At 39.1% G+C, this 26,307-nt stretch overlaps 1 protein-coding gene across 2 annotated transcripts in view; it reads left to right on the top strand.

Moving 5' to 3' along the window:
* LOC124595968 (B-cell lymphoma 6 protein-like) overlaps window positions 1-19,525 on the top strand; it is a 105,959-nt gene extending 86,434 nt beyond the window's left edge. Inside the window, exons 6-7 of one of the 2 annotated variants that reach the window (XM_047134905.1) lie at window positions 9,904-10,113; window positions 17,150-19,525. In XM_047134905.1, coding sequence (XP_046990861.1) covers window positions 9,904-10,113; window positions 17,150-17,653 — 714 coding nt within the window. In that variant the 3' untranslated portion in view covers window positions 17,654-19,525. Of the gene's footprint in view, window positions 1-9,903; window positions 10,114-12,970; window positions 13,075-17,149 lie in introns of those variants that run through there. The other variant, XM_047134906.1, reaches the window with a different exon arrangement.
* Window positions 19,526-26,307: the final 6,782 nt, after the last annotated feature.

Here is a 26,307-nt window from a genome sequence, read left to right as displayed (position 1 = left end):
CCAGCTTTTCCCATTTATATAGTGTATATATACTTTCGAGACTTTTTTGTAACAATGTGAAACTATAGCTTGAAACTGTAGTGGTCCCAGCACTGACCCCCAAGACAACTCCTACTTAACCGTGATCCAACCAGAAGCAACTTGGAAGCCATTCTCATTACTGTCGAGAATGAGTTTTCGCTGTAGGAAATTATCAGAGGACCAGTTGCGAGCTGCTCCTCATATTCCAAATGTCCAACTTCTGCAGCAATATTTTGTGATCAACCCAATAAAACATGTTAGTTAAATCAAGGAAGACACCAAATGTTTATAGCTTTTTGAGTCATCCATCAATTGCTGCACGGAGAAAAGAGAATATAGCATTTTCAGTTGTTAAACCACTTTGAAAATAATGTGCAGAGTGTGCCAGGAGGAAGGAATTGTCAGTATCCAGGTATATGACAGGAATTATCATTTGAAGCAAAAAAGTCTAGTGAATGTGGGCTATAAAATGCATACCTTAAGAGCTATGAGCACTTTTTCATGTTCCAATACTGGAAACAAATATCTTCTACTGCAATTTATTTTCCCTATTTTGGGAGGAGATAGTGTGGACCAAAACAAGAAAAAATGTCCATTTTACATGAGCTCCAAAGTGTATACTGTAAGAGCTATGAGCACCTGTTCATCTTAATTAATGTGAAACACATCATCTACTGAACAAAGGTTCATAGCTCTTAAAGTATGCATTGTAGAGCCCCTGTTTACTGTAGGCTTTCTCGCTTCCGATGGCTGTTCCTGTTATTTCCCTGAATATTGACCATTCCTCATGGGACATCCTATATACAGCATTTTCGATAACTTTCACAAACACCTGTTGCATAGAAACAGATCTAAAATTCTCTGCATTATCCCTTTCTCCAGTTTTGTAAAGCAGTTTCACTACTGAGTTCTTTAATCATTCAGGAAACTGACATTTTGTAAAAGAAGAATTGCAAATGTGGCAGAGCACAGTACTGTCACACGAGGTGTGTTCAAAAAGTATTGAGAATTGTGTAATTCTGCGGGTTGCATTAGTCCGGTTCATGCAATTTTTCGTTGTTGTTTTCATAAACATGTCTGAAACCTATCTGTGCACTGGTAGTCATATTGGATGTTTAGTATGTCATCAGTTGTCAAGAAGGTTACATGTGTTTGCTGATGATTGGCGATTATTGATTTCTTTTAAGAATGAAGAATGGATCAGAGAATTTGTATTATGGTGATTATTGATTTCTTTTAACAATGGATCAGAGAATTTGTATTAAATTTTTCTATAAAAAATTGAATAACATGTAACAAAGTCTTAGAAGTGTTGGACATTGCTTTTTGTGAGCCTTCTATGAGTAAGACAAGTGTTTATGAGTGGTATAAGCATTTCCAAGATTGCTTGGAGACGTTGTAGATGATAACTGTTCTGTATGCCTCAGCACATCAACAACCAATGAAATGGAAAAAGTGACAACAAAATTTGAGCCAGAGGTATTGAATTTCAAGCAAAACAAGGGCGGCGAATATAAGTTGCTCAGGAGTCACTAAATCAAGTGGACAACGATGCAGATCTACTGATGTGTTATAAAAGGTGATGAAATATGAGTGTATTGGTATGATGATGTAACTAAGCCCCCATCTCCCAGTGAAGGCATTTGGATCGCCAAGATTGAATAGAGCTCAGGAAGTGCGGTGGAATGTGAAGGCTCTGCTCACTGCTCTCTGCGATTTTAATGGCATAGTGCATCATGCGTTTTTGCCAAGACATCAAACGATGATCAACAAGGAGTACTACCTACAAGTTCGATGCTGTTTGTGGGGAGGGCGACAGGGGAAAGAGGGGGGGGGGGGGTCAGTGTTGTGGCATGCGGCAAAGCAATTCGTAGCTTTTGCACCACAATAATGCATATGTTCACACTTCATTGCTTGTTCATGAATTTTTGGTGAAAAACAAAGCTGCATGATGCCGCGGCCTCCATATTCACCAGATATGGTTCCGTATGACAATTTCCTGTTTCAAAAAAGAGATAGAACCGTACATAGCCATTGATTTACAAGCTTAGATCAGACTAAAAGCAAATCACTGAAAGATATGAATGCTATCCCAAAGATAAGAGTTCCAGAAGTGTTTTGAGGATTGGAAGAAGTCATTGTATAAGTATATAATATCTGATGGGGTATACTTTGAAGGAGATAATATTAGTATAGACAAATAAATAAAATAATTTCCAAAAAAAGAACGTTCCTGATACTTTTTGAACACACCTCATATGCAGCACAGTGCTTTAGTATCCTGCTAGAAACTCCATGACAGTGCTTACTCTTCAACAATTTAATTATTTAATGTGCAATATTCAAAAAGTGACTGGTACTTGCTGTACATGTATCTGAGTTGTCGGTTACAAAAACATTTTCACCGCGTATTGACTTTATATCTTCAAACTTTTGCTGTTGGTCAGACACTTCCTACATGATTGACAATATTGCTTTAACTTTATCCTGATAAATAGCTGTTTTATTTGCACATGACAAGCGTTTGCCTTCCTAATGAAGTTTTGAAGCCCTTCCATTACTGAAACTTCCTGATAGATTAAAACTGTGTGCCAAATTGGGACTCAGACCCAGGACATTTGCATTTTGCTGACAAGTGCACTACCAACTGAGCTACCCAAGCAAATACCACTGTAGAGTAAAGAATTCATTCTAGACCTTAGTACTGTTTGTAATGGGCTACTGCAGCTGAGCTTTCATTATTTCTAATGTTTTGATACAATACACACTTTGTTTTAAATGATACCGTTATCCAATTAGTCTGTAATCCAGGTTGCATGTTAGTGCTACTGTCTCATTCTAAATATTCTAATAGAAGGCAACTTTCAAGGCTAATGATATATGTGTTGAGGAAAGCATTATACACTGTTTAACCAGTCCATTATGACCACCTACATAATAGCACTTCTGGCACAGATAACAGCGGTGACACTTTGTGGCATTGCTGGAGGGAGTTGGCATATCTACCATATCTACACACACACATGTCACTGAACTCATGTAAATTTCGGGGTGGGGGGGCAATGATCTCTGACACCATGTTCAGTCACATCCCAGATGCATTTGATCAGGTTCACATCTGGAGAGTTGGGGGGGGGGGGGGGCTGCACATCAATTCAGTTCGCCACTGTGTTGTTACTCGAACCACTCCATCACACTCTTCTTGGCCTTGTTGAAAACTGCCACTCTTGTCGAGAAACGTGATCGTCATGAAGGGGGTATGTGGTCTGCAGTCAGTGTACGATACTCCTTGGCCATCTTGGTGCCTTGCACGAGCGCCACTGGACCCATGGATGCCCAAGTGAATGTTTCCCAGACCATAACAGAGCCACTGCCACCTTGTCTCCATTCCATAGTACAGGTGTCAAGGAGTGTTCCACTAGAAGGTGATGGATTCACGCCCTCCCGTCGGCATGATGAAGAAGGTATTGGGATTCAGCAGACCATGCAACACTGCCACTATGCCAATGGTCATGGTATTAACATTGTCACGTGCATGGGTCATCGGCTGCTGAGGCCCATCGTTAGGAGTGTTTGGTGCACTGTGTGTTCATGCACACTTGTACTCTGCCCACCATTAAAGTCTGATGTTAGTTCCTCCACAGTTCACCTCATTTGTTTTACCAGTCTGCCCGGCCTGCGACATCCGACTTCTGTAATGAGGGGTTGCCACCCAACCCCACAATGTCTGGTCATGGTTTCAACTCTGTTTTGCTACTTGTTGAGGACACTCACCACAGCAGTCCTTGAACACCCAACAAGTTGTGCAGCTACCGAATGCTCATGCCGAGCCTCCAGCCTATCACAGTCTGCCTTCGGCCAAACTCAGATAGATTGCACGCCTTCCCAATTCTATGCATGGACAGCATACTCACTTGTACTACACGCACCGTGTGTGTGTGTGTGTGTGTGTGTGTGTGTGTGTGTGTGTGTGTGTGTTCGTGTCTAGCAGGCATTCCTCACTAGGTAATGCTGCTGGCACCTAGATGGCTTTATATCGATAGTGGGTCAGTTGTCATAATGTTCTGCCTAATCAGTGTATATCACTGATGTTATCAGCACTATAAACGTCCCACCATTTTTGCTGTTTAATGAGCTTTAAAAAAGTTTCTATTGCAATGTGTTTGTGGGGGGAGGGGGAGGGAGGGGGGGGGGGGGGGAGGGCTGTATGCCCATTTAGTTTTAAAATTTGTGAATCATGGTCTGAAAGGCCGTTCGCACTTTCACTGTTGGAATGCCCTTCTAATAATGAAGAATGAACAAAAATGTTGTCAGTAGCTATGCTCCTGTTCCCCTGCACTCTGGTTGGAAAGAATAAAGTGTGCTTCAGATGATATTAATTTAGGAGATATTCTAGCATTCTTCTCCTTGTACAATCACTTATAAAATTAATATTAAAATCATCACATACAACTAAGTTTTCATGTGTTCTGTAAAGTGAACCAACTCTATCTCTAGCTTGAACAGAAATGTCCTGAAATCAGAGTTAGGAGAACTGTACATAATTAAAATTAAAGCTTTAGTTTCACTGAATTCAACTGCTGCTGCACATCATTCAGTGACCTGTTCAGTGCAGTGCTTCGATTCATCAATAGATTCAAATGAAATACCATTTTTCATGCACATGGCCACTCTATCATTCTTCAAAGAGCTCTTTGACAGTTTACACCAGAAGATTTAGATCTGTTAAGAACAATGTACTGTGCTGTATTTTCTAGGAACTCTTCAATCCAGTCACAGAGCTTGTTTTACACTCATGTTATATGCATTAGTTGACAGTGCGGAAGTATACTAAATGCCTTTTGGAAGTCAAGAAGCACTACATCAAACGCAGTGTCAGTATGTAATGTCTTCTGGGTCATGTGGTCCAACTTAGTGAGCTGGTTTTCAAAAGATCGATGTGTGCTCTGTCCATGTTACCTTCTACAGAAGAAATGCCCTGATGCATGAACACAAGATTTGTTGCGTAACTCTACAGCGGTGGGAAAGCCAGGATGGAATAATGTCAATATTATGAAAGGGATAGATTGCTACTCACCATGCAATGGAGATGTTGAGTGCAGGCAAGCACTACAAAAAGACTGCTAAGCAAGTGAGCTTTCAGCTAAAAGGTCTTCTGAATTAGACAACACACACACACACAAAGCAGCAATCTACACTTGCCATAATTCTGCAGCAGACTGACATAAGAAGTATAAACCTATACTTGTGTGCATATGTTCTCTTTGTTCCTCCCATGACCTATGGTACAGTAATCATTGATTTAGAGGGCTCCACTTCACTTTTAATGATTGCTGGAAGAAGAACAGGCACTTTTGCATACTTTGCATGGAATCGTACAGTTGTCTTCCCCGTGTTGAGCAATTTTAGTTGATTTCCTGTCATACGGTCACTTATATCTGTCAAGTTGATGCTTATGTAGCAAATAGTAGGAGGAATCATAGCATGCTATTCCTCAGTGAAACAGTTTTGGAAAATGGAATTTAACATTTCGACCTTCACACGGCCATCCTCTATTTTGGGGTCACTATAGTCATGATGGGATTGGATAAAAGGCGTTGTTCCATGTACCAAAATGTTGTAGGAGTTTTTGTCATATAGATATATTGTGCCTTAGTTTAGATTTGTATATCAACAAGGCTTTGGCTACATTTAAATTTGTGATGAAATTCTCTTTCCTCTCATAGCAATTTTCAAAAATGCCTGTTGAATCATGGTGGGTCTTTCCAGTCCCTCAGAACTTTGTCTGGCACATACCTGTCCAAGGCGTATTATAAAGTACTCTTGATTTTATGATTTATACTGAAAATTTTCAGTCTTAGAGATGAATGTTTGATGTTGGCTGCTCTGATGATCTGAAATCTGTTTGTTGTCATACTTACTTAGCAGCGATATCTTTCAAGCTTTCTTAAAATGCATACTGCACCTATAGTCAGTGATGCTATAGCAGCCTGATGAGCACTGGTTCCTTCCTATACATCAATTGAATCGAGAGTTTGTGTCATGTTTAGTAAGGATATGTGGGATGTTACCCACACAGTTTGTCATTCTATTATTAACTGTGCAAGGTAGTTTTTTTTTTTTTTTTTAAAGAAAGGTATTACACAAATACCTGTTCCTGTGGCCCATCGTAATCACTTGAGTCCCCTAGAGTCTGTAGTTGACAAGTTGAACTCTCCCCCTAATACTATAACATCATCAGCAAATTTTATGCAACTGTGTCCAAGTTTTCTCAGAAATGTCCTGCCAGTACTGCTCCTGATGCAGGAAGTCTATAAAAGTATCTGATTAAAATGTTTGATTCATTTTAATACTTGTCTTCATTCAGATTACTTAAAATTCAGAAATTGTACTAATCTCAAAAATATACAAAAAATTATATTGTATTGTTTATAGCTTTAAAAGTGCCTTTGCCACTGATGCACAGCATACCTTTCCAATAAACGTTCCAATCAGAATTTAAATTTATATTGCTGATCATATCAACTTCCTGTTCCTAATTCTTGGTGGGCATTATCACCATTTATAAGTGACTGTAATTCTTCTGTAATTCTTTGCAGTTTCCTATGATGTGTCATAACAAATGTTACCCTCTGTAGTAATTAAAACTTCCGGGCTAAGAGGCCATGGTCCAATAGTAGAAATACTTCTCCCTGACGTTTCGTTGCCAGCTGCGGGCAACATCATCTGAGGTGAGTCTACGACTGGCTACTAGGCCATGGAGGTCCTGTTTATATAGAGCGCGTAGAGGGCGCCACCACTCGTCACGTGTTGTCAACAGTAAAACTATCTCTGGCTGGCGTCATTACTCTCGATCGAAGGTAATCGATTGTCACATCTTTGGTACAAAGTCGATCGCCATATCTTATCTAACTTCAAGCCTTCTTCTTTCCTGTTAAAATTATTGTGGTGTTTAAAAATCTCTACAGTCTCTCTATACACACGTGCATAATAATGCGATGTCTTAGCTAGCACGCTCATCTCTCTAAATTTTATTTCATGGTCACCCGTTTCAAAAACATGTTCCGCTACAGCCTATTTGTCCGTGTGTCCCAGTTGACAGTTCCTTTTGTGTTCAGTTAGGCGAGTATTGATACTTCTTTTTGTGGTTCCAATGTAAACCTTCCCACAACTACACGGAATTTTATACACACCAGGAGTAGCTAAAGGGTGTCGTGCATCTTTCGCCGATCTTAAACACCACAATAATTTTAACAGGAAAGAAGAAGGCTTGAAGTTAGATAAGATATGGCGATCGACTTTGTACCAAAGATGTGACAATCGATTACCTTCGATCGAGAGTAATGACGCCAGTCAGAGATAGTTTTACTGTTGACAACATGTGACGAGCGGTGGCGCCCTCTACGCGCTCTGTATAAACAGGACCTCCACAGCCTAGCAGCCAGTCGTAGACTCACCTCAGATGATGTTCCCCGCAGCTGGCAACGAAACGCCAGAGAGAAGTATTTCTACTATTGGACCACGGCCTCTTAGCCCGGAAGTTTTAATTACTGAAGATGCCAGCCGTGAAAGTCTACATGCTATGGTTACCCTCTGTAAGTAATGAGGTCCATAATTCTTGCCCCCCCCCTCTCTGAAATAGGTACAGATTTATTTAGGCCTGGGGAGGAGGAGGTGTTTCTGTATCTTAAAAACCCATAAGTGCCTGTCACACAGTTTGTTACCATAATAGGCGTGTCATGTGTAGTGCTTAAGAGGGCTCCTGCAAATCTACACCCAATTGCAGAGGTTGAGAAATTTGCATCCAAATTTTCACACAGTCATCTGAACCACTGCTTTAAGCCATCTACTCAAATCCAAACCAGAGTACCACATTTGGTTTGTGGAACCCAGTGCACTCAGGAGCCTCCAACAAACCCTCCACCACATCTTGGAAGAGACCTCCAGGCGACCATATCAAATGGACATTGGCCTGACTTCCTTGTCATTTCCCTGTGGAACTTCATCGTCTGCCTAACATTTGAGGCTTGCAGTGCCCACTGAATGCACCCTCTGCACTAGCATGGACATAGACTTAAACAGTCTAGACTTCAAACAATGGAAACTCCAAGTAGGAATATCAACAAAGTATGAAAAGATAGATTGCTACTTACCATAAAGAAGACACGTCAAGTTGCAGACAGGCATGATTATGTGAGTGTCTTTTAATCATGCCTATCTATAACTTGACGTGTCTTCTTTACGGTATCTAGAATTCAATGTAGCTTGTTAATATTGACATTTTGATGATGATGGACTGTTAGGACATTTAGCACGACAGTTGTAGGAATGCATGTGTTTACCTTTTTAAGTGAGTGCAGTTGAAATCTCCAGCACGATGGAAGAAAACTGGATTGATGTCAGCAAAATTTTCTCTATACAAGAGAGATAGGTGTAAGGAGAAGGAGAAAGCCTCACATTAAACATAGTTATTGCTACAGCAGATATTTTGTAATGGAAACAATAAACAAAGACGAGGAAGGACAAACATATGGTCACACGAAACAGTACACAGACTAAACCATGTTTACAATCAGAGTTATACGAGGGCTATCCACAAAGTACATTACATTTTGGAATTAAAAATAAATAAAGTATTGGAATTTTTTTTATTATATATAGATGAAAGCCACACTTAAATACTACTTTTCTACATAGTTGTTTAAATTAAGACACTTATTGTAGCGATGGACGAGCTTGGAAATTCCTTCGTCGTAAAATTCGGCCGCCTGCGCCATCAACCACGTGGTTACCTCTTCTTGAAGCTGTGCGTCATCATCAAAACGCTGTATAGCCAACCACTTCTTCATTGCTGGGAATAAGCGGAAGTCGCACGGTGCCAGGTCGGGACCGTACGGCGGATGAGGAAACAACTCCCACTTAAAAGATTCAAGAACTTCACGAGTGGCATTTGCCGTGTGGGCCCGGGCGTTGTCGTGAATCAGCAAGATCTTTGAGCCCAACTTTCCCCTGCGCTTGTTTTGTATTGCTCTTCTGAGGTTGTGCAGAGTTTGGCAATACCTTTGAGAGTTTATTGTAGTGCCTCTTTCCAGGAAATCCACAAAAATCACACCTTTTCTGTCCCAAAAGAGATAACCACATGGTTGAAGGCGCAGGTGGCCGAATTTTATGACGAAGGAATTTCCAAGCTCATCCATCGCTACGATAAGTGCCTTAATTTAAATGGCAACTATGTAGAAAAGTAGTATTTAAGTGTGGCTTTCATCTGTATATAATAAAAAAAATTTCCAATACTTTATTTATTTTTAATTCCAAAATGTAATGTACTTTGTGGATAGCCCTCGTATCTTGCTCAGTATGCTTTTTTAAACATAATTTCCAATCCCTTCCTTTGAACTGCTGTACTGCTACATTCACCTTATTCACCGTTTGGATGTGTTCTCTGCCTGTTGTTCCTACAATCACTTCTTTTTTACATGGTTTTCATTTTAAATCACCATTTTACCTCTGCCAAGTCAGAAAACTGTCTTCACTAGTGTTGCTATGGCCATGGATTGGCACACTTGGGTGTGTTTGTGATTGCGTGTGTGAAATTATAAATTTTCACTAGAAAATAGTGGTTGCTCAGAAGCTAGTTAAGCCTCTGTGTTGTTATGTGTGTCTATGTGCCGCATGTCAATCAACTGTAGGTGAATGGTTACCATCCTTCATCTTTGTTTATTGCAACTTGTAATTATTTGAAAAGGGGGAAAATACTTGGGGCACAGCACTTCTAATGTAATGACACATCTGTAGAAATAAAATGCTCTCAGAGATTAAGAAAGAATTTAAAAAAAAAGTCATATAAATTGTACGGCTAAAAAGTACTTGTTCTCTTCACAGGTGCGTGGAAAACTAGATCGACATCGCCGAACACATACAGGTGAGAAGCCATTTGTCTGTTCAACATGTGGCAAGGCATTCAGTGATATGCGCAACCTACAATCACATCGGAGCACGCATTCTGATGAACGGCCACATGTCTGCGACACATGCGGGCGTGCCTTTCGTGTTCGTTCTCATCTCATTGATCACTACAAGGTCCACTCGAAGGTTTGTTGTTCTGTTTAAAAATAATTTTGCATCTTAATATGCATGTGTTGTGGCATTAAAACTGTCATTAAAATTCACAAAATAACAATTTTACTTGTCTCTATATAAAAGATATTAAATCGATTTAGGAATACAATGACTAATGTTTTGTATCCATTAAGTTGCGAGACAGCACTTGGTTTTTGGCAAAACATTTTTATGTTTAACTTCACCATTTTAAAGCAATTTTTTCCATAATGTAGTGGTCACAGTGTCCTCATTGTGAACCTAGAAGTCATGAGACTGATTTCCAGTATCTCCTCAGAGTGTTTCCTCTGAGATGGAAAATTTCTCCTCTCAACCCAAAGAGGTTACTTAAGCCCAAATAAGAAACTCACGAATGTCTGTCAGCATCCCCTAGATGAAGGGAAAAAAGGTATTTTCATTGAGTTATCACACCTGACAACTGGAGGTTACGTTGGACTTCTGGGATGGGGTTATTCTGGCAGAGTTAGTAGGTGGAGAAGTCAGACAATTGGCAAGACCTCACGCCATGGAGTAACCGTGATTCATAAGGACAATGTTGGCACCTTTGTCTGCAGGTAGGATGATTAAGCGAGGATCTGTTTTGAGGCTGTGTATGGCTGGTTTTTTTTTGCTGAAAGGTTGGTGTCTTAGGAAGGTGGATAAAATCTTCCACACTGGCTGCTAAAATACTTTTATTAAGTCACTCCCAGTTTTGCATCAGTAGAGAGGCATCTTCAGGTAATAGGTTTTTTAAACTGTCATGACATGGCAAAGTGATTCCATAGAGTATCAAGATATCTGTTTCTATCTAGAAACAGATGAAGGTGTGCAGACACTATATTATTGAAGATATTCTGTAGTAATATGTAGTAAGGATAATTCCTATCTGGATCCTTCTCTCCACCACCAGCTATTTTTAACTGCTCAGATGCGAGTTATCCTTACAACACATTCTCCATCCCAGAGCTATCCTGTTCTCAGCCTACAATAATCTACTGTCCCCGCACCATTCACCCAACAGTTTCCGCCCCCTCTCTCTCCTGTTACCACCTCCCAGTTCACGTCCTCTCACCTCATTGTGGTTTGTCCTCTGCCATCATCCACCAGTCTTTTCCCCTCTGTCCTCCTCTCCCACAGCGACCCGATGCTGCATCTGGCAGCCTTGTCCAGCAACTTCTAATCCCGGCTCGATCTCCCTTTCTCCATCTGTATCATGCTAGTTCTCCCCCTTCAATATCCCACTCCAGGTTGCTTCTTTCGATTTACTCAATAGTTACAGTCTGGCCAGAACAGTGTAAGATAACTGTCATGTGCACATGAGGTATGCCTACTTGTTTGTTTTCCTTTCTTTTCTGAAAAAGGCTTTGGCCAAAAGCTCCGTGTGTAGCAGTCTTTCAGTTGTACATGTCTGCAACTGTGGGCCAAGTTTATGGTCAGTAATAGCCTGTTGTTTCTGTTGTTGTTGTTGTTGTTGTTGTTGTTATCAGTCCATAGTCATGTTTGATGCAGCACTCTATACTACTCTATCCTGTGCAGGCCTATTCATCTCTTGGTGCCCCATCCCTCTCTACAAATTTTACCCCCCCCCCCCCCCCCCCCCCATTCCACACACTCCCCTTGACGACTAAATTGGTAAATTGGTGAGCCCTTGATGTCTCAGAATGTGTTGTATCAACTGATCCCTTTCTTTAGTCAAGCTATGCCACAAATTTCTTGTCTCCTCAATTCTGTTCAGTACTTCCTCATTAGTTATGTGATCTACCCATCTAATCTTCAGCATTCCTATGGAGCATCACATTTCAAAAACTTCTATTGTCTTCATGCCTAAACTGTTTATCATCTATGTTTCATTTCCATACATTGCTTTACTCCAGACAAATACCTCCAGGAAAGACTTCCAGGTTCTCACATTTATTTTCGATGTTAACAAATTTCTCTTCTTCAGAAATGCTTTTCTTGCCAATGCCTGTCTGCATTTTATATCCTCACTACTTCAGCCATCATTAGTTATTTTGTTGCCAAAATAGCAAAACTCACCCATACTTTAAGTGTCTCATTGCCTAATCTAATTCGTTCAGCATCACTTGACTTAATTTGACTAAATTTCAATATCCGTATTTTTCTTGGGTTGCTCTTCATCTTGTATCCTCCATCTAAGACACTATACATTCTGTTCAGCCACTCTTCGGAGTCCTTTGCTGCCTCAGGCAGAATTACAGTGTCATTCCAAAACCTCATAGTTTTTATTTCTTCTCCCTGAATTTTCATTCCTACTTCAAATTTTCCTTTGGTTTCTTGTACTGCTTACTGAGTGTACAGATTGAATAACATCAGGGATAGGCTACAACACTGACTCACTCCCTTCTCAACCACTGCTTCCCTTGCATGTCCCTTAGCTCTTATAACTGCCATCTGATTTGTGTACAAGTTGTAAATAGCCTTTCAGTCCCTGTATTTTACCTCTGCTCACGGAAGAGAGTTGTCATGGCTGGTTCTTCCAAGGCTATCAGTAGTTCTGACGGAATATCGTCTACTCCCAGGACCTTGTTTCAACTTGGTTCTTTCAGTGCTCTGTCAGATTCTTCTCACAGTATCATATCCCCTCTCTCATCTTCATCTACGTCTGTAGTGACGCTCACCTGCTTTGTCTCTTCGTTTGTTGTCTTCGGTGTCGATGTACTGGCTGAAAAAATAGGGGATGGAAGTGCAACTACTATCTACTGTAAATGATGTATCCGACAGATGCACATTTGTGTTTCACAGTCTTTACTTTCACTGTTCATAACCCCCCAATATTACAGTTATATGGCCAGTGCACTACTGTTTAACTTCTGATAAGCCTCATTAATAGGTTTCAGGCAAACCTCCACTTACTGCTACCATAGTTTACTATTGAATATCTACAAGCAGTGAAAACCTAACCACAAAGTTCACAGTTCTTGAAGAATAGATAGGTACGTATGAAGCACACACTGTCATTCTTTTAATACACAGCCTAATTGTGTAACACTTATTTCACATTTAAGTTGAAGCATTGTTGTGACTCCAATCAGCACAGGTTTCTCATCTGAAACTTGGCCGTGGACTGACTGTCTTGGGACCAAAAATTGTGCCCTTATATATCCTCACAATAATAGAAGCTGAAACTACACATTGTTCGAAGTTAAATTACAGAAGTTACAGTTAAAACTTAACTCATTAAATTAACTGAATACACTGAAAAATTCGTTCCTTTTAACAGTTTCTTCTATTACAAGGTGTAGACTTAATTATTTGTTTAAATCATGGAATTAACAATTATCGTTAAACAAACAATACTTTTGACAAAACTTGTAATTACTTTTGAATTAATTAAGTGCTGGCTTTGCTAACATGTTTTCGAATAGAGCTAAATGGATACTTTAAGATTACTAGTATTTCATCTTCCAAATGTTTATAATTAGTACAGATTTTGTATTTGTTTATATGTCAACAGTAGAATTTCAGTTATAAAACAATTACTATTTTGCCCTATAATGAAAGATAATAACTAGGAATAGTTTAAATAAATTAGAAAATCAATTACATACATAAAACTAAGCACAAAATAAGATCTGGTGTTATATACTTTAAGACTAAGGGCCAACCTTTTTCTTTTATGAAAATGCAGATTATATAAACTTATGTTAATGGTAATTAGTTAAAATTGAAAAAAAAATGAATTTTAAGGAGGCCGATAGCAAAACAAAAGGGAAGTAAAATTATCCCAGCTTGTTTTGTCACATGCCCTCTTCCATTTCTGTAATATTGCTTTCAAGTTAATGCCCATTGTATAGGCCCTGGATATACCTTCTACCTTTCAGTTTTCCTGTCTTTGTGTAGGACTGGTTTTTCATCTAAGCTGCTGATATTCATAGCCTTACTTCTCTTTTCCCTTTAATTTTGATTTAGGTGTTATCTATCTTTCTCCTAATGAAATATGCTTCTGAATCCTTATATTTGTCCTCTAGTCATTCCTTCTTAGCCATTTTGAACTTCATGTCAGTCTTATTTTTTAGACATTGGTATTCCCTTTTGCCTGCTTCATTTACTGTACTTTTATATTTTCTCCATTCATCAGTTAAATGCAGTATCTCCTGTGTTATCCAAGGATTTCCACTAGGCCTTGTCTTTTTGCCAATTTGATTGTCTGCTGCTTTCACTGTTTCATCTCTTGACGCTACTCATTCGTCATCTACCGTATACCTGTCCCTCTTATAGTTGATCTTTGCTACTGCTTGCTCTCAAACTCTCAACAACCTCTAGTTCTTTCAACTTATTCAGGTTCCATTTCCTTAATTTCCTACTTTTTTTCAGTTTCTTCAGTTTTAATCTACTATTCACAGCCAATCAATTTTGGTCAGAGTCCACATCTGCCCCTAGAAATGCCTTACAATTTATATCTGGTTCCAAAATCTCTGTCTTACCATTATATAGTCAATCTGAAACCTTCCGGTGCCTCGAGGTCTTTTCCATGTATACAGTTTTCTTTCATGATTCTTAAATCAAGTGTTCTCAATGATTAATTCTACCAGGGGGGCTTCCTCTATCATTCCTTTCTGCCAGTCCTTATTCACATACTATTTTTCCTTCTCTTCCTTTTCCTACCATCGAATTCCAGTCCCTCACCACAATTAAATTTTCATCTCCCTTAACTGTCTGAATATTTTCTTTTATCTCATCATACATTCTTCATCTCTGTCTGGCTACAGTAATGTGTTCAATATGCTGTTCATGGTAGCTTACCTGCATTCCTTTTTTCTTATTTATTATTAAACCGGCTCCTGTGTTACACCTATTGACTTTGTAATTATAACCCTGTATTCATATGACCGGAAGTCCTTCTCCTCCTGCCACCAAACTTAACTAATTCCTACTATATCCAACTTCAACTTATACGTTCCCCTTTTTTAAATTTTCTTACCTACCTGCCCAGTTCGGAGATCTAACATTCCACACTCGATCCATAGAACCCCATTTTTGTTTCTTCTGATGACAATATCCTCGCTTATGGGTGGGGGGGGGGGGGGGGGGGGAGGTGTAGCAATCTATCCTTTTCATGAACTGCGTTTCCTGATGTGAGTAGAAATTGAACATAAAATACCATAAGTAAAATCAACCTCTTTAGTAATGAACTGTTTTTTTACGTAAAACATAAGCCACATTGTAAATATGTTTCATTACAGACCATTGATTTTAAAAAAAAAATTGCTTTTGGGACATACCCATACAGCCATCTCAACCATGGATTGTCAGTTATGACAATACAAACCTAAGGACAGCACAACATACAGTCCCCGAGTGGAGGAAATCTCCACTTCAGCTGGGAATTAAACCCAAGCCCCTTCGAAGCAATCCACTGTGCTGACTTCACAGCTACCGAAGTGGACAGACCACTGTTTTTTTTTAATTTATTTTTTATTTATGTATTTATTTTTTTTCACTCGCCCTCTCTCTATCCATCTCTACCTCCCCCCCCCATCTGTGTCCACCTCCTCCTTCCCCCCTCTCTCTGTCCATCTCCTCCCCCTCTTGCTTCACTGGCAATCATCCCCACCACAGCAAGAGGTTGGTGGTTCTTACCCCACAGTATTTCTTTCCAGATAGTAAATAATATGTATACCAGATCTAGTTGAAATTGACCCAGGGATCTAGGAGGCACTTCTTATCCACGGCTTCCATCCATGTATGCATATCACATGCATTTCACAAATATATTTTATATGTGTTTCAATATATTTCAGACATATTTGTAAATACATTTCACTTCTTTTTTTCACACAGCTCAATGTTAATAATGGCTATCTCCTGAACTATATGTCATGCAATGATATAATTTTGTAGGTACATTCACTGGTACATTGTCTGCAAAGTGTGTCATGAATAGAGCTAGTAGCAAAGAGATAATGATTTGAAATGGCATGCCTGCTGTGGCAGTTTTACTGCAGGAACTGCAAAAACTTTGTAAACAATAAACTTTTTTCCTTTCATCATTATGTGCAGGGTGTCAGCGAGAAAAAGTTTCATAAATTATGTGCAGAGTTTGTTGCTAGTAATTACGTGCTCTCGTTCTCAAATACTGCATGAATAAAGTCTGAGCATTTGCACGTCATGGGCTATACTTTTTTTTTTTTCCTCCTCAACCCCACCCTTTTGACAGATAGGTGGTTCTTACCCTGGATTGAAATGTGGGCGATTTCTCCGCCTGGCTTCATTTTTCCATTTCGTGTGCGCAATCTGTAATGAAGTTTGTTGAGGTGGACCTGCTAGTGAGTTCCAACCATCTGTGATGCAGTAGCCTTCACAGAACTTCGTCTCCCTGTGCATGGATGGGTGCTGAGGGGGAGCAGCAATTGTCCTCCAAGCTACTTGAATAGTGTAAACAACTGAACTTTAAACTTCCTGTATTCACACTTTCTTTTACAACAACACTATCTCATATACTAAGTGGGTTGACAAATTGTTTTATACATATTTAGCTTGTGCAAAAACAAGCCAATTCAGCAGTCATTTGTTACAGTGTCCATTATGGTCATGACCTTTCCCCTTTCTCTTCTTGTCTCTAAACAAGCACCCCCACATAGCATCTTGTCTTGTAGAAGTGATGGATTCAAAGTATTCTTCCATCTAGACATACCATAATAACATTTCCCACAGTTGGATGTCACGATATGTACTTACTTACTTCTAAATGTTATAAACGTCTTTCATCATCACAGGGCTTGCAAATGGGATATGCTATCCTAAAAATGTCATGTCACACGTCACCCCCTCAGTGCTTCCTTTCAGACAGTAAGCGAGGTGTGCTGCATATGACAGTTACTGTGGAGGGAGAGGGGAAAAATATTAGCCCTTTTTCACTTACATTAAATAGCTGCTGCTTATCTAGTTATATCCACAGGACCACATTGATATTTAGGAACCTCTAAGTATTGTGTGACATTTTTCTTCGTTTCTCATCTCTGAGCAATGTTTTACGCATCCTTTTATTGGTATATCTTGCTACTTACAGGACACACCTTTCACCTGTGATACTTGTGGAAAGTCTTTTAAGTGGAAGACGAACCTCAACATCCACAGGAACGTACACACTGGGGAACGTTTCCCTTGCAATTTATGTGGCAACGAGTACATTCGGCGAGCTGACCTGACGAAACACCGGCGCTCCCATGGGCCCGCTTCCCTCACAGACACTGCAGTGGAGGCAGAGGAGGAAGCACCCCCGGAGGGTGACGGTGATAGCCGATCTGCGTCGTGTGACTATGTTTGCGCTGTGTGTTGCAAGAGCTACAGTGACCAGGCTGTGCTGCAGAAGCATCTCAGGACACATGGCGAGCACCGTCCCTTTGTCTGTGATATTTGTGGGAAGGGCTTCCACTTCCACTGGTACCTCAGCTCACACAAGAAGGTCCACCTTGATAGTAAAACTTACACTTGTAGGACTTGTGGCAAATCGTTCAACAAGAAAAACTGTTTACTCTCCCACACGAGGTGCCACGCTGAACAGGGTTTATGATATTACGCTTAAAAGCAGTACAAAGTGTTGTTGTTTTGTGTCTTATATTTTGTACAAATAATTAGCCGTATTTCAGCGGATTTTGGGTGCAAAGTTTGTAACTGTAATGTGTTTTACATTTACATTTTGAAGTCTGTTGATGCTTCAGCCTAAAGAGATAATGTTGACAGTTTCGTTTGTTTATATTTACAGTTAACTGTGTTTGGTTTGCTTTGTTAGAAGAATTTATGTGGTCTCAGTAACCCCATTTTGTGTGGGGAAATAATTTTAAAGTTACATACAGTATTATTTTCAATATGTAAATAAATTCTTTCGACTTGTTTTTGTGATTACATCACTTATCTTGTTCGTTGTTGACTGTATGAAACCATTTCAAATATGTTCTAAGCTATATTTTGTTGTAATTATAAAAGAGTGGAAGACATTTTTTTTTAAATGTTTATATTTAAGCAGATGTTAATTTATCATAGGTCAATTTCTTTCTTCTTCATCTTGTGGCCTAAATTTTACACTCATTGGATAGTAGTGATCTGCAGTTTGTTGAAACAAAAAGCATGTAAAGGTAACACTGTTAATTTTGAGCCAGCCACCGTTTGACTGTCAGTTTGCAGTTTATATTCATATGGCATAATGTTTAGACCTATTTGTGTGGTGATACATTTAATTTTGTAAAGCATACTGTCACATTCCAGACATCTAGGTAGATAATAGGCAACAGGATTAAATTACATTAAAATCTTTTGAGGTGTACAGCCACATCATCACATTAAATACTAAAATAACACACGTTTCAGCCATTTTACAGTGTCCTCCTTCAGGACATAGTCTAGTCTAGTGTGAGGAAGGTTGCTGCAACACAGCTGAAACATTTTTTTATTATAGTAATCTATTTTATATGACATGCAAAAGGATTTTAATGTAATTGATACTGACCATGAAAGCCTAAATATTTGTGTCAGGAACAAAATTGTGTATTCTGGGTGGTACTGAAAAGAACTTTTATCACATATCTGGTGTTAGGTGAACAAATTGTCTTTTCTGTAGGTACCATGCTGAGGGTAGTCAGTACCAAACTAAAGACTTCAATTGCTCTCAGATAAAAACCCTATTCAAATACCTACAACTAATCCAGGAAACGAATGAGGGGCCTCACTTGACCACACACAGTGTCAAAAAACTTACATCCCAAGACTGAATTCCAGAGCCCTGGCAGCACTTGTACCAAAGTCTTGTCGCCACCAATCCCACTCTTTCTTTAATGACTGCAGTATGCATTGACCTTTATTGATCCTATCACTTGAAATTCGGTGAAATCCTTCCTTTAACCCTGTAGCACGGCTGACATTGTATAGTAGCTAGCAGCTTATCAGTGGTGCCACACTTGTGGTCGGAAGCTACTAATACCACCTTCTCATGTCTTAATCGAATAACATTCTCTGCTATGGCATACGAGCATCATCCCACTGATAACAATGCAGTATCTCCAGCTGTGTGGCCACTCCTCACTACACTATATTGCGGAATTACCCCAACTTCTTATTGTTTTTTTGGTAGTATGTAATAAACTACATATACACTACCATCAAACGTTGTTTTTGACTGTGACAGTATGAAGCTCCCAAGTACAAAATGTAATTAGGGAAAGTTGGTTTAGGTGTGTGTGCTGTAACTGTTTTACCTACATCATGTTACCTCTTTCTGGCATATTGTTGAGTAGCAGTAAGATGACTTATGTGTGGTTCCACATTTTCATCTCAATATTTGAAAACTTGTATCTGTGCATCGACATATTGCTGCTTTTTGCTGCACCCACGGATATGGGACCAGAACTCAATGTCTTTACCTCACAACATTACAGGACAGAAATAAAATGTAGTAGTGTTCATTATATTTTAATTGCAAAGTATTGATGCTTGTTTATTCGACTTGCCTTTTCCTCTTTGTTTATCCAACTTGCCTTTTCCTCATGGTTATGTTTCAGATAGTGTCATTTAGTGGGTAAGTATCACATTAAAAGTTTAAAGTTATGGAGATTCAATTCCAGTTAATTCTAGGATTTTCTTCAATCAGTGCTTTCTGTTTGTGGTAGATTACAAGTCACAAAGTGACTGGGAGATCAAACTTGATTGTAAATTTCTCTTTTAATATCTGACAAACAAATATTGAAATTGGAGGGATGCAAGGGCAATACTGCTTCCATTCAGACTGTCTAGCAAACTCTGTGGTGCTCAAGCCAGTTTCTAGGCTGACGATTGTTTTACTTCAACAACATCATGTAACGGTTATATTCCTACTCATTTTAAAGTTGACATGTTGAATTGCAGACAGGCAAAATGAAAAGACCGTTATACGTTGAGCTTTCAGCCAAAGTCTTCTACAGAAAAAAACTGCACATACACTCACAAAAGCAGCCACACCTCATGCACACATGATCACTATCTTCAGCCACTCCAACCTGACTGCAACTCTCGCACTGAATGAAAGCAGCAATCCAGAGTGGGATGGGGAAAGGAGAGGGATATAAGGGTATGGGTGAGAGGAGAGAAGGGCACTGTGTGGCAGAGCATGCAGGGACTAAAAGGCAGCAGGACAAGAGACATGGAGAAGAAGAGGAGAAGAAAAGAGGGAAAGATCAATGGGTGTATTGTCAGAGAGCGGTGCACAGTGAGGGTGAGGGGACATGAACAGTGAGGAGGTAATAGGACAGAGGGGCAAAAACTATTGGCAGCAGGGTGTGGGAATAGTATGTTATTGTAGATTAAGGCCTGGATGATTTTAGGAGTGGCGAATGTGTTGTAAGAATAACTCCCAACTAGGCTCTGCCCTCCCCCCACCAGCTTTTATGAACTGTGCAGATGGGAGTTATTGTTCAACACATTCTCCAATACATCATCAGTGGTGGCATTTCCAGCATCTTCTGCAAAGAGCTGCTCTATTCAATAAATGGGCTAACTCGTGTCACAGCTCATAAACATTTTCACTCAGTGAGTTGGTGGTCCAGATGACAATACTGACATTCGACAATCCTAATACAGGTTTTGGTGGTTTTCCTAAAGTACTTAGGGAATGTGCTAGGATGATTCTGCTGAAAAGGACAGGGCTAGTTTCCTTCCCTCATACCAGTTTGTGCTTTCTCTAATGACCTTATTATACACAGGACACTACACCCTAAAATTCTTTTCATAAGCATTTTTCAGGCCAGTTTCATTTGGACAGTCTGTACCATTTGTACTTACATAGGCTTAACTTAATGAGATAAATTTAACAGAAAAGAAAGTACTTTGAGAAAAGCTATTGTTCACTTAGTTACACAAAATAACTGCAGTTTTATCTCTTACTGCTAAATTATCTATTAGTTGTGGTAAAAACATAACTAGTAAGTTAATCCTAATTTTAAGTGTAAAAACTACAGAAGTTGATTGCCACCTAAAAGTTCTGAAATGTAAAAGATAGAGTTTGTGAAACAAATCTAACAATACATGTGTCTTCAACCAAATAGACAGAAAATTCATCTTTCCAGATGAAAGCAAGCTAATACACTTTCTCTGACAATGTAAGATTCATTAACCAGAAAAAAAGAGGAATAAGTTGACTGAAACAAGATTATTTTTGGAACAAGTATGAAAGTCGGCCAGGATGTCACGTGAAGAGAGGCATGGGGAGACCAGCAATTAAATTCCTACAGAAGAATGAGATCAGAAAGATGAAACAAAATATTGAAGACAAACAACCCTATTCTTCCTAATTGATAAACTAACTGAATCCTAAATATAATAAAATTGTGGTGTTTCATTATTATTATTATTATTATTATTATTATTATTATTACTATTAACAGTAATGTGACAGCATCAGATGTTGATTCCAAATTTGTAATGACTGCCAAAGGATGGGGAAGATTATTGTTGTGACATATTACTGACTGCCTTATCCAAAATTCGTGAAAAAGTAATGTATTGTAGAGTAGCTTCACACCTTTGTAAAAATAAAGTTTTAACAAAATGTCAGTTTGGTTTCCAGAAGGGTTTTTCAACGGAAAATGCTATATATACTTTCACTAATGAAATATTAAATGCTCTGAGTAACCGGAAGCCACCCGTTGGGATTTTTTGTGATCTATCAAAGGCTTTTGATTGTGTAAATCGTGGAATACTTCTAGATAAGCTCAAGTACTGTGGTATGAATGGACCAGTACTCAAATGGTTTAAATCATACCTAACTGGAAGAGTGCAGAAAGTTGAAATAAACAGTTCATATAATATGCAAAAAACTGGTGATTTCTCAAACTGGGGAACAATCAAGAATGAGGTGCCGCAAGTTTCGGTCTTGGGTCCTCTGCTGTTCTTAATATATATTAATGACTTGCCATTCTATATTCACGAAGATGCAAGGCTGGTACTTTTTGCCGATGATACAAGTATAGCTATCACACCCGACAGACAAGAATTAACTGGTGAAATTGTAAACGATGTTTTTCAGAAAATCATTAAGTGGTTCTCTGCAAATGGACTCTCATTAAACTTTGACAAAACACGGTGTATACAGTTCCACACAGTAAATGGAATGACCCCATTAATTAATAAATATAGACTTCGATCATAAATCGGTAGCTAAGGTAGAATATTCAAAATTTCTAGGTCTATGCATTGATGAGGGGTTGAACTGGAAAAAAACACACTGAGGATCTGCTGAAACGTTTGAGTTCAGCTACTTATGCTATTAGGGTCATTGCAAATTTTGGCGATATACACCTGAGTAAATTAGCTTACCACGCCTATTTTCATTCTCTGCTTTCGTATGGCATCATATCCTAGGGTAACTCATCATTGAGTAAAAGAGTGTTCGTTTTCACAAAAGCGTGTAATAAGAATAATTGCTGGAGCTCATCCAAGATCATCCTACAGACACTTATTTAAAGAGCTAAAAATCTTCACTGTAGCCTCACAATATATATATATTCACTTATGAAATTTGTTATTAACAATCCGAACGAATTCAAAAGTAATAGCAGTGTACATGGCTACAACACTAGGAGAAAGGATGATCTTCACTACTCAAGGTTAAATCTAACTTTGGCTCAGAAGAGGGTAAATTATGCTGCCACAAAAGTCTTTGGTCACTTACCTAATAGCGTCAAAAGTCTGACAGATAGCCATATAGCATTTAAAAGGAAATTAAAAGAATTTCCTCTACTCATTAGATGAATTTTTGGACATAGTAAGTGGGTAATTTCCCAACAATTGTTGAGTGTCATGTAATATTTTGTCTAATGTAATATCTTGTATAGACACCTTTTATTAACCTGACAAGTTCCACATCATTACGAAGTATTCATGATCTATGGAACAAGTACTAATGTAATCTAATCTCTAATCTACTAGAACAAGTTCCAGTGTTCACCAGGAGTAATTTAGCAAATAGTCAGAACTCAAGGCATTAAAACTGAACCAAGTAAAAACATGGAATCCTAATGAGAAGCACAATATTTCCCAAATACTGTTAGTCTTAGTAAGTTATAAGAAAAATCAATACATGGTAATTGGCCTCAGTATTCATGCATTGAGTAGAAGAGGCTGCCGAAGAGAGAAGCCTCCAAGTTGGTCTCGAAAATACATATCTCAGAATGATAGCATTTCTTTTTCTCAGAAAATGTATGCAGCAGGGTAACAGCCTTTTTATGTACAGCAAAGACACTCTTGACATCATGTCTCCCTGTTGCGTCCCCTGAATGTATCCATCTATTCCTTTGAAAGAAATACTTCTTGTCAACAACAAACTTTGTGATGCTATATATGAATGACCTACAATATAAACAACAAAATATTTAGCTCTGATTGTCTTAAATTACATCAGTTTCTTTTATATTAAACAGAACAAGTTCTGTTGGTAGTTGATACTCTTACTGTGGCTAGTTCTAATAACCTGATGGCCACAGAGAAGATTGAAAGTAAAATTTTTAAGAACTTGTAAATGTAACATACAAGGTATGATCAAAAAGTAATGCAACTGGTCATTTCCTAATGCTCCTATTGTCCCGAGCGCTACCCCGACATTGGGGAATGGTGGAGGATATCAGATTTCCAGCACTACAGTCCGCTCCGAGCTGTGGAAGCATCAGCATCATTGTTCGTGTAAACCCTTGTTCAATGGTTGTGTCATCACACAAGATGCAGTCAATTTTGGAGCAGTGCTACTTATTCAAGTTTTGTTCAAAACTCAAAAAACTTCTGGCTAAAACTTACAAAATGATTGAAGAGGCATATGGTGAGTCTGCCATGTCTTAGTCGGAATTTTCTAGATGGATAGAACAATTTAACAAGGGCTGTGAAGAAGTTGCTGATGAAGACTGCTCAGGATGGCTGATGGCTGTCAACAAGATCAATGCCCAATAACATGACCCATGCACGTGTGTTGCTGAATGCAGACAGACGTGTGAGTGTCCGGTGGCTAGCGGATAAGCTAAACGTGTCGTATGGGACGGCATTTAACATCATTACCGATGATTTGAACATGCATAAAGTATGTGCCAAATTGGTTCCAAAACTGTTGAGTGACGACCAGAAGTGTAATCGTTTGGAGGTCGCGACAGAACTTGTGGAATGGCTCGAAAGAGACCCAGGTGTTTTAGATAATGTCATAACCAGTGATGACCCAGAAACGTAGTGCCAACTTATATAGGGAGACCTACATAGAGAGAAACAGTCTTCATAATAAAATAAGGGAAATCAGAGCTCACACAGAAAGATGTAGGTGTTCGTTTTTTTCTGCGCGCTTTACGAGATTGGAATAATAGAGAATTGTGAAGGTGATTACATGAACTCTTTGCTGGGCACTTAAATGTGGTTTGCAGAGTATCCATGTAGATGTTGAGCAGCACACTCCCATGTCTCCCAAGCATAAGAACGCAAGAATGAACAAATAAAAAATGAAAACCATGCTCATCAGCTTCTTCAATGCGAAAGGCTTGATCCGTTCAGAGTTTGTATTGCAAGGAATGACAGTGAATGCAGCTTACTACCTCAGAGTGTTAAAAAGACTAGCGGTTCGCATCGCCAGCATAAGGCACATGCCTACTTCAATGTGGACAGCGATCAGGACAACACATCATGCTACACCACTTTGTTGATTTGTGAATTACTAGCAAAGCACAACCTGGCAACGTTGCCACAGCCATTGTACAGCTAGTGGTTAGTGTTACTACTTCTGGATCACGGGGACCCAGGTTCAATTCCCGGAGAGGTCAGGGATTTTCTCCGTCCAGGGACTGGGTGTTTGTGTTGATCTCATCATCATTTGGGAAGTGGCAAGATTGGAACTGGAAAGATTGGGAACTTGTACGGGCACTGATGACCATGATGTTGAACGCCCTACAAACCAACATCATATCGTCATCATCATCACCGTACAGTCCTAACATTGCACAATCAGACTTCTTCCTGTTTCTGCACATGAAAACAAAGATGATGAGGTGCCATTTTGCTGCCATTGAGGACATGCAAAAGGTGACAACACATGCTCTAAAGGAAACTCCAGTCACTGCCTTCCACAAAGCATATGAGGCATAGGGGAATTTCTGGAAGAAGTCTTTATCACTGCTCAAGGCAACAACATTGAATAATTTTAAGAGGTTGTACAATTTGGATCAATAAACTTAGTTGTACAGACACAATTGCATGCATTACTTTTTATCACACCTTGTACATTCATTTTTGCACAATAAAGCTTACTACTCTAATGGTACATATGATGCAGGGTCATAAATCAGTAAATGAGAAGCTGTTGGAGTGTTAGCAATACCAAACGTCATTTTAAAGTCTGGTTACAAATTCAACACAGCCATATGTGTCTTATGATTTGCAGAAAGTTATGTGCGAATATAGTTAAAGTACAAAATTACTAGATGACAGAATGAATAGCCAGAACTTCCCTTCGGGAGGTTAAATTCCAACTTCTACCAAAAGACACACCCAAAAGCATGTGACAACAAGCTGGCTTCTCCCAAACTGTTATGTTTTTTCTGCTCCCATAAATAATTTTTTCACTAATTTTTATCTTATTTTCAATGCACTTTTCTATTGGCAAGTAACACTTACACGAAAATCTTGAGATCTTATTTAGACTTAATTTCACTTGAAGTTATTGTTCAGGTTGTCATTTTGGTTGCCCTTTTTACACTGATGCAATTAGCTTTCATTAGGGCACTCATAAGTGAGGGAGAGGTAAGGTGTTTGGCAATTTTGAAAGGTAAATACAAAGTCTGTTCAAAAAAATTCCGGAACATTCACAATTTCACATCAATGGTGTGTTGGAGCGAAATGCAGTTGGCATCCCTACACACTCCTGTGCTTAATGTGTTAACTGCCGGAAGTTTCATTGTTGTACATTTGTTGGCTACTTTTTAAGTGCTGTATTGTGCAGAATGTTTTGCCACACAGTTTGCCAATTTTGAGAGGGTAGAATCAGAGGAGCTAAGTATCTGCATTAAATTTTGCGTGAAACTCAAGAAAACTTTTGCAGAGACACACCAAATGATGCAAGAAGCCTGTGGTGATGAGTGCTTAAGCCATACTTGGTGTTATGAATGGTTCACACTTTTTTAAAATGGCCTTATGGAACTTAAGGATGACCCTTGTTCAGGACACCAATGCCTATCG

Source organism: Schistocerca americana, chromosome 2 (genome assembly GCF_021461395.2).
Source record: "Schistocerca americana isolate TAMUIC-IGC-003095 chromosome 2, iqSchAmer2.1, whole genome shotgun sequence".
NCBI lineage: Eukaryota > Metazoa > Arthropoda > Insecta > Orthoptera > Acrididae > Schistocerca > Schistocerca americana.
This window is presented reverse-complemented; position numbering and strand designations above follow the sequence as displayed.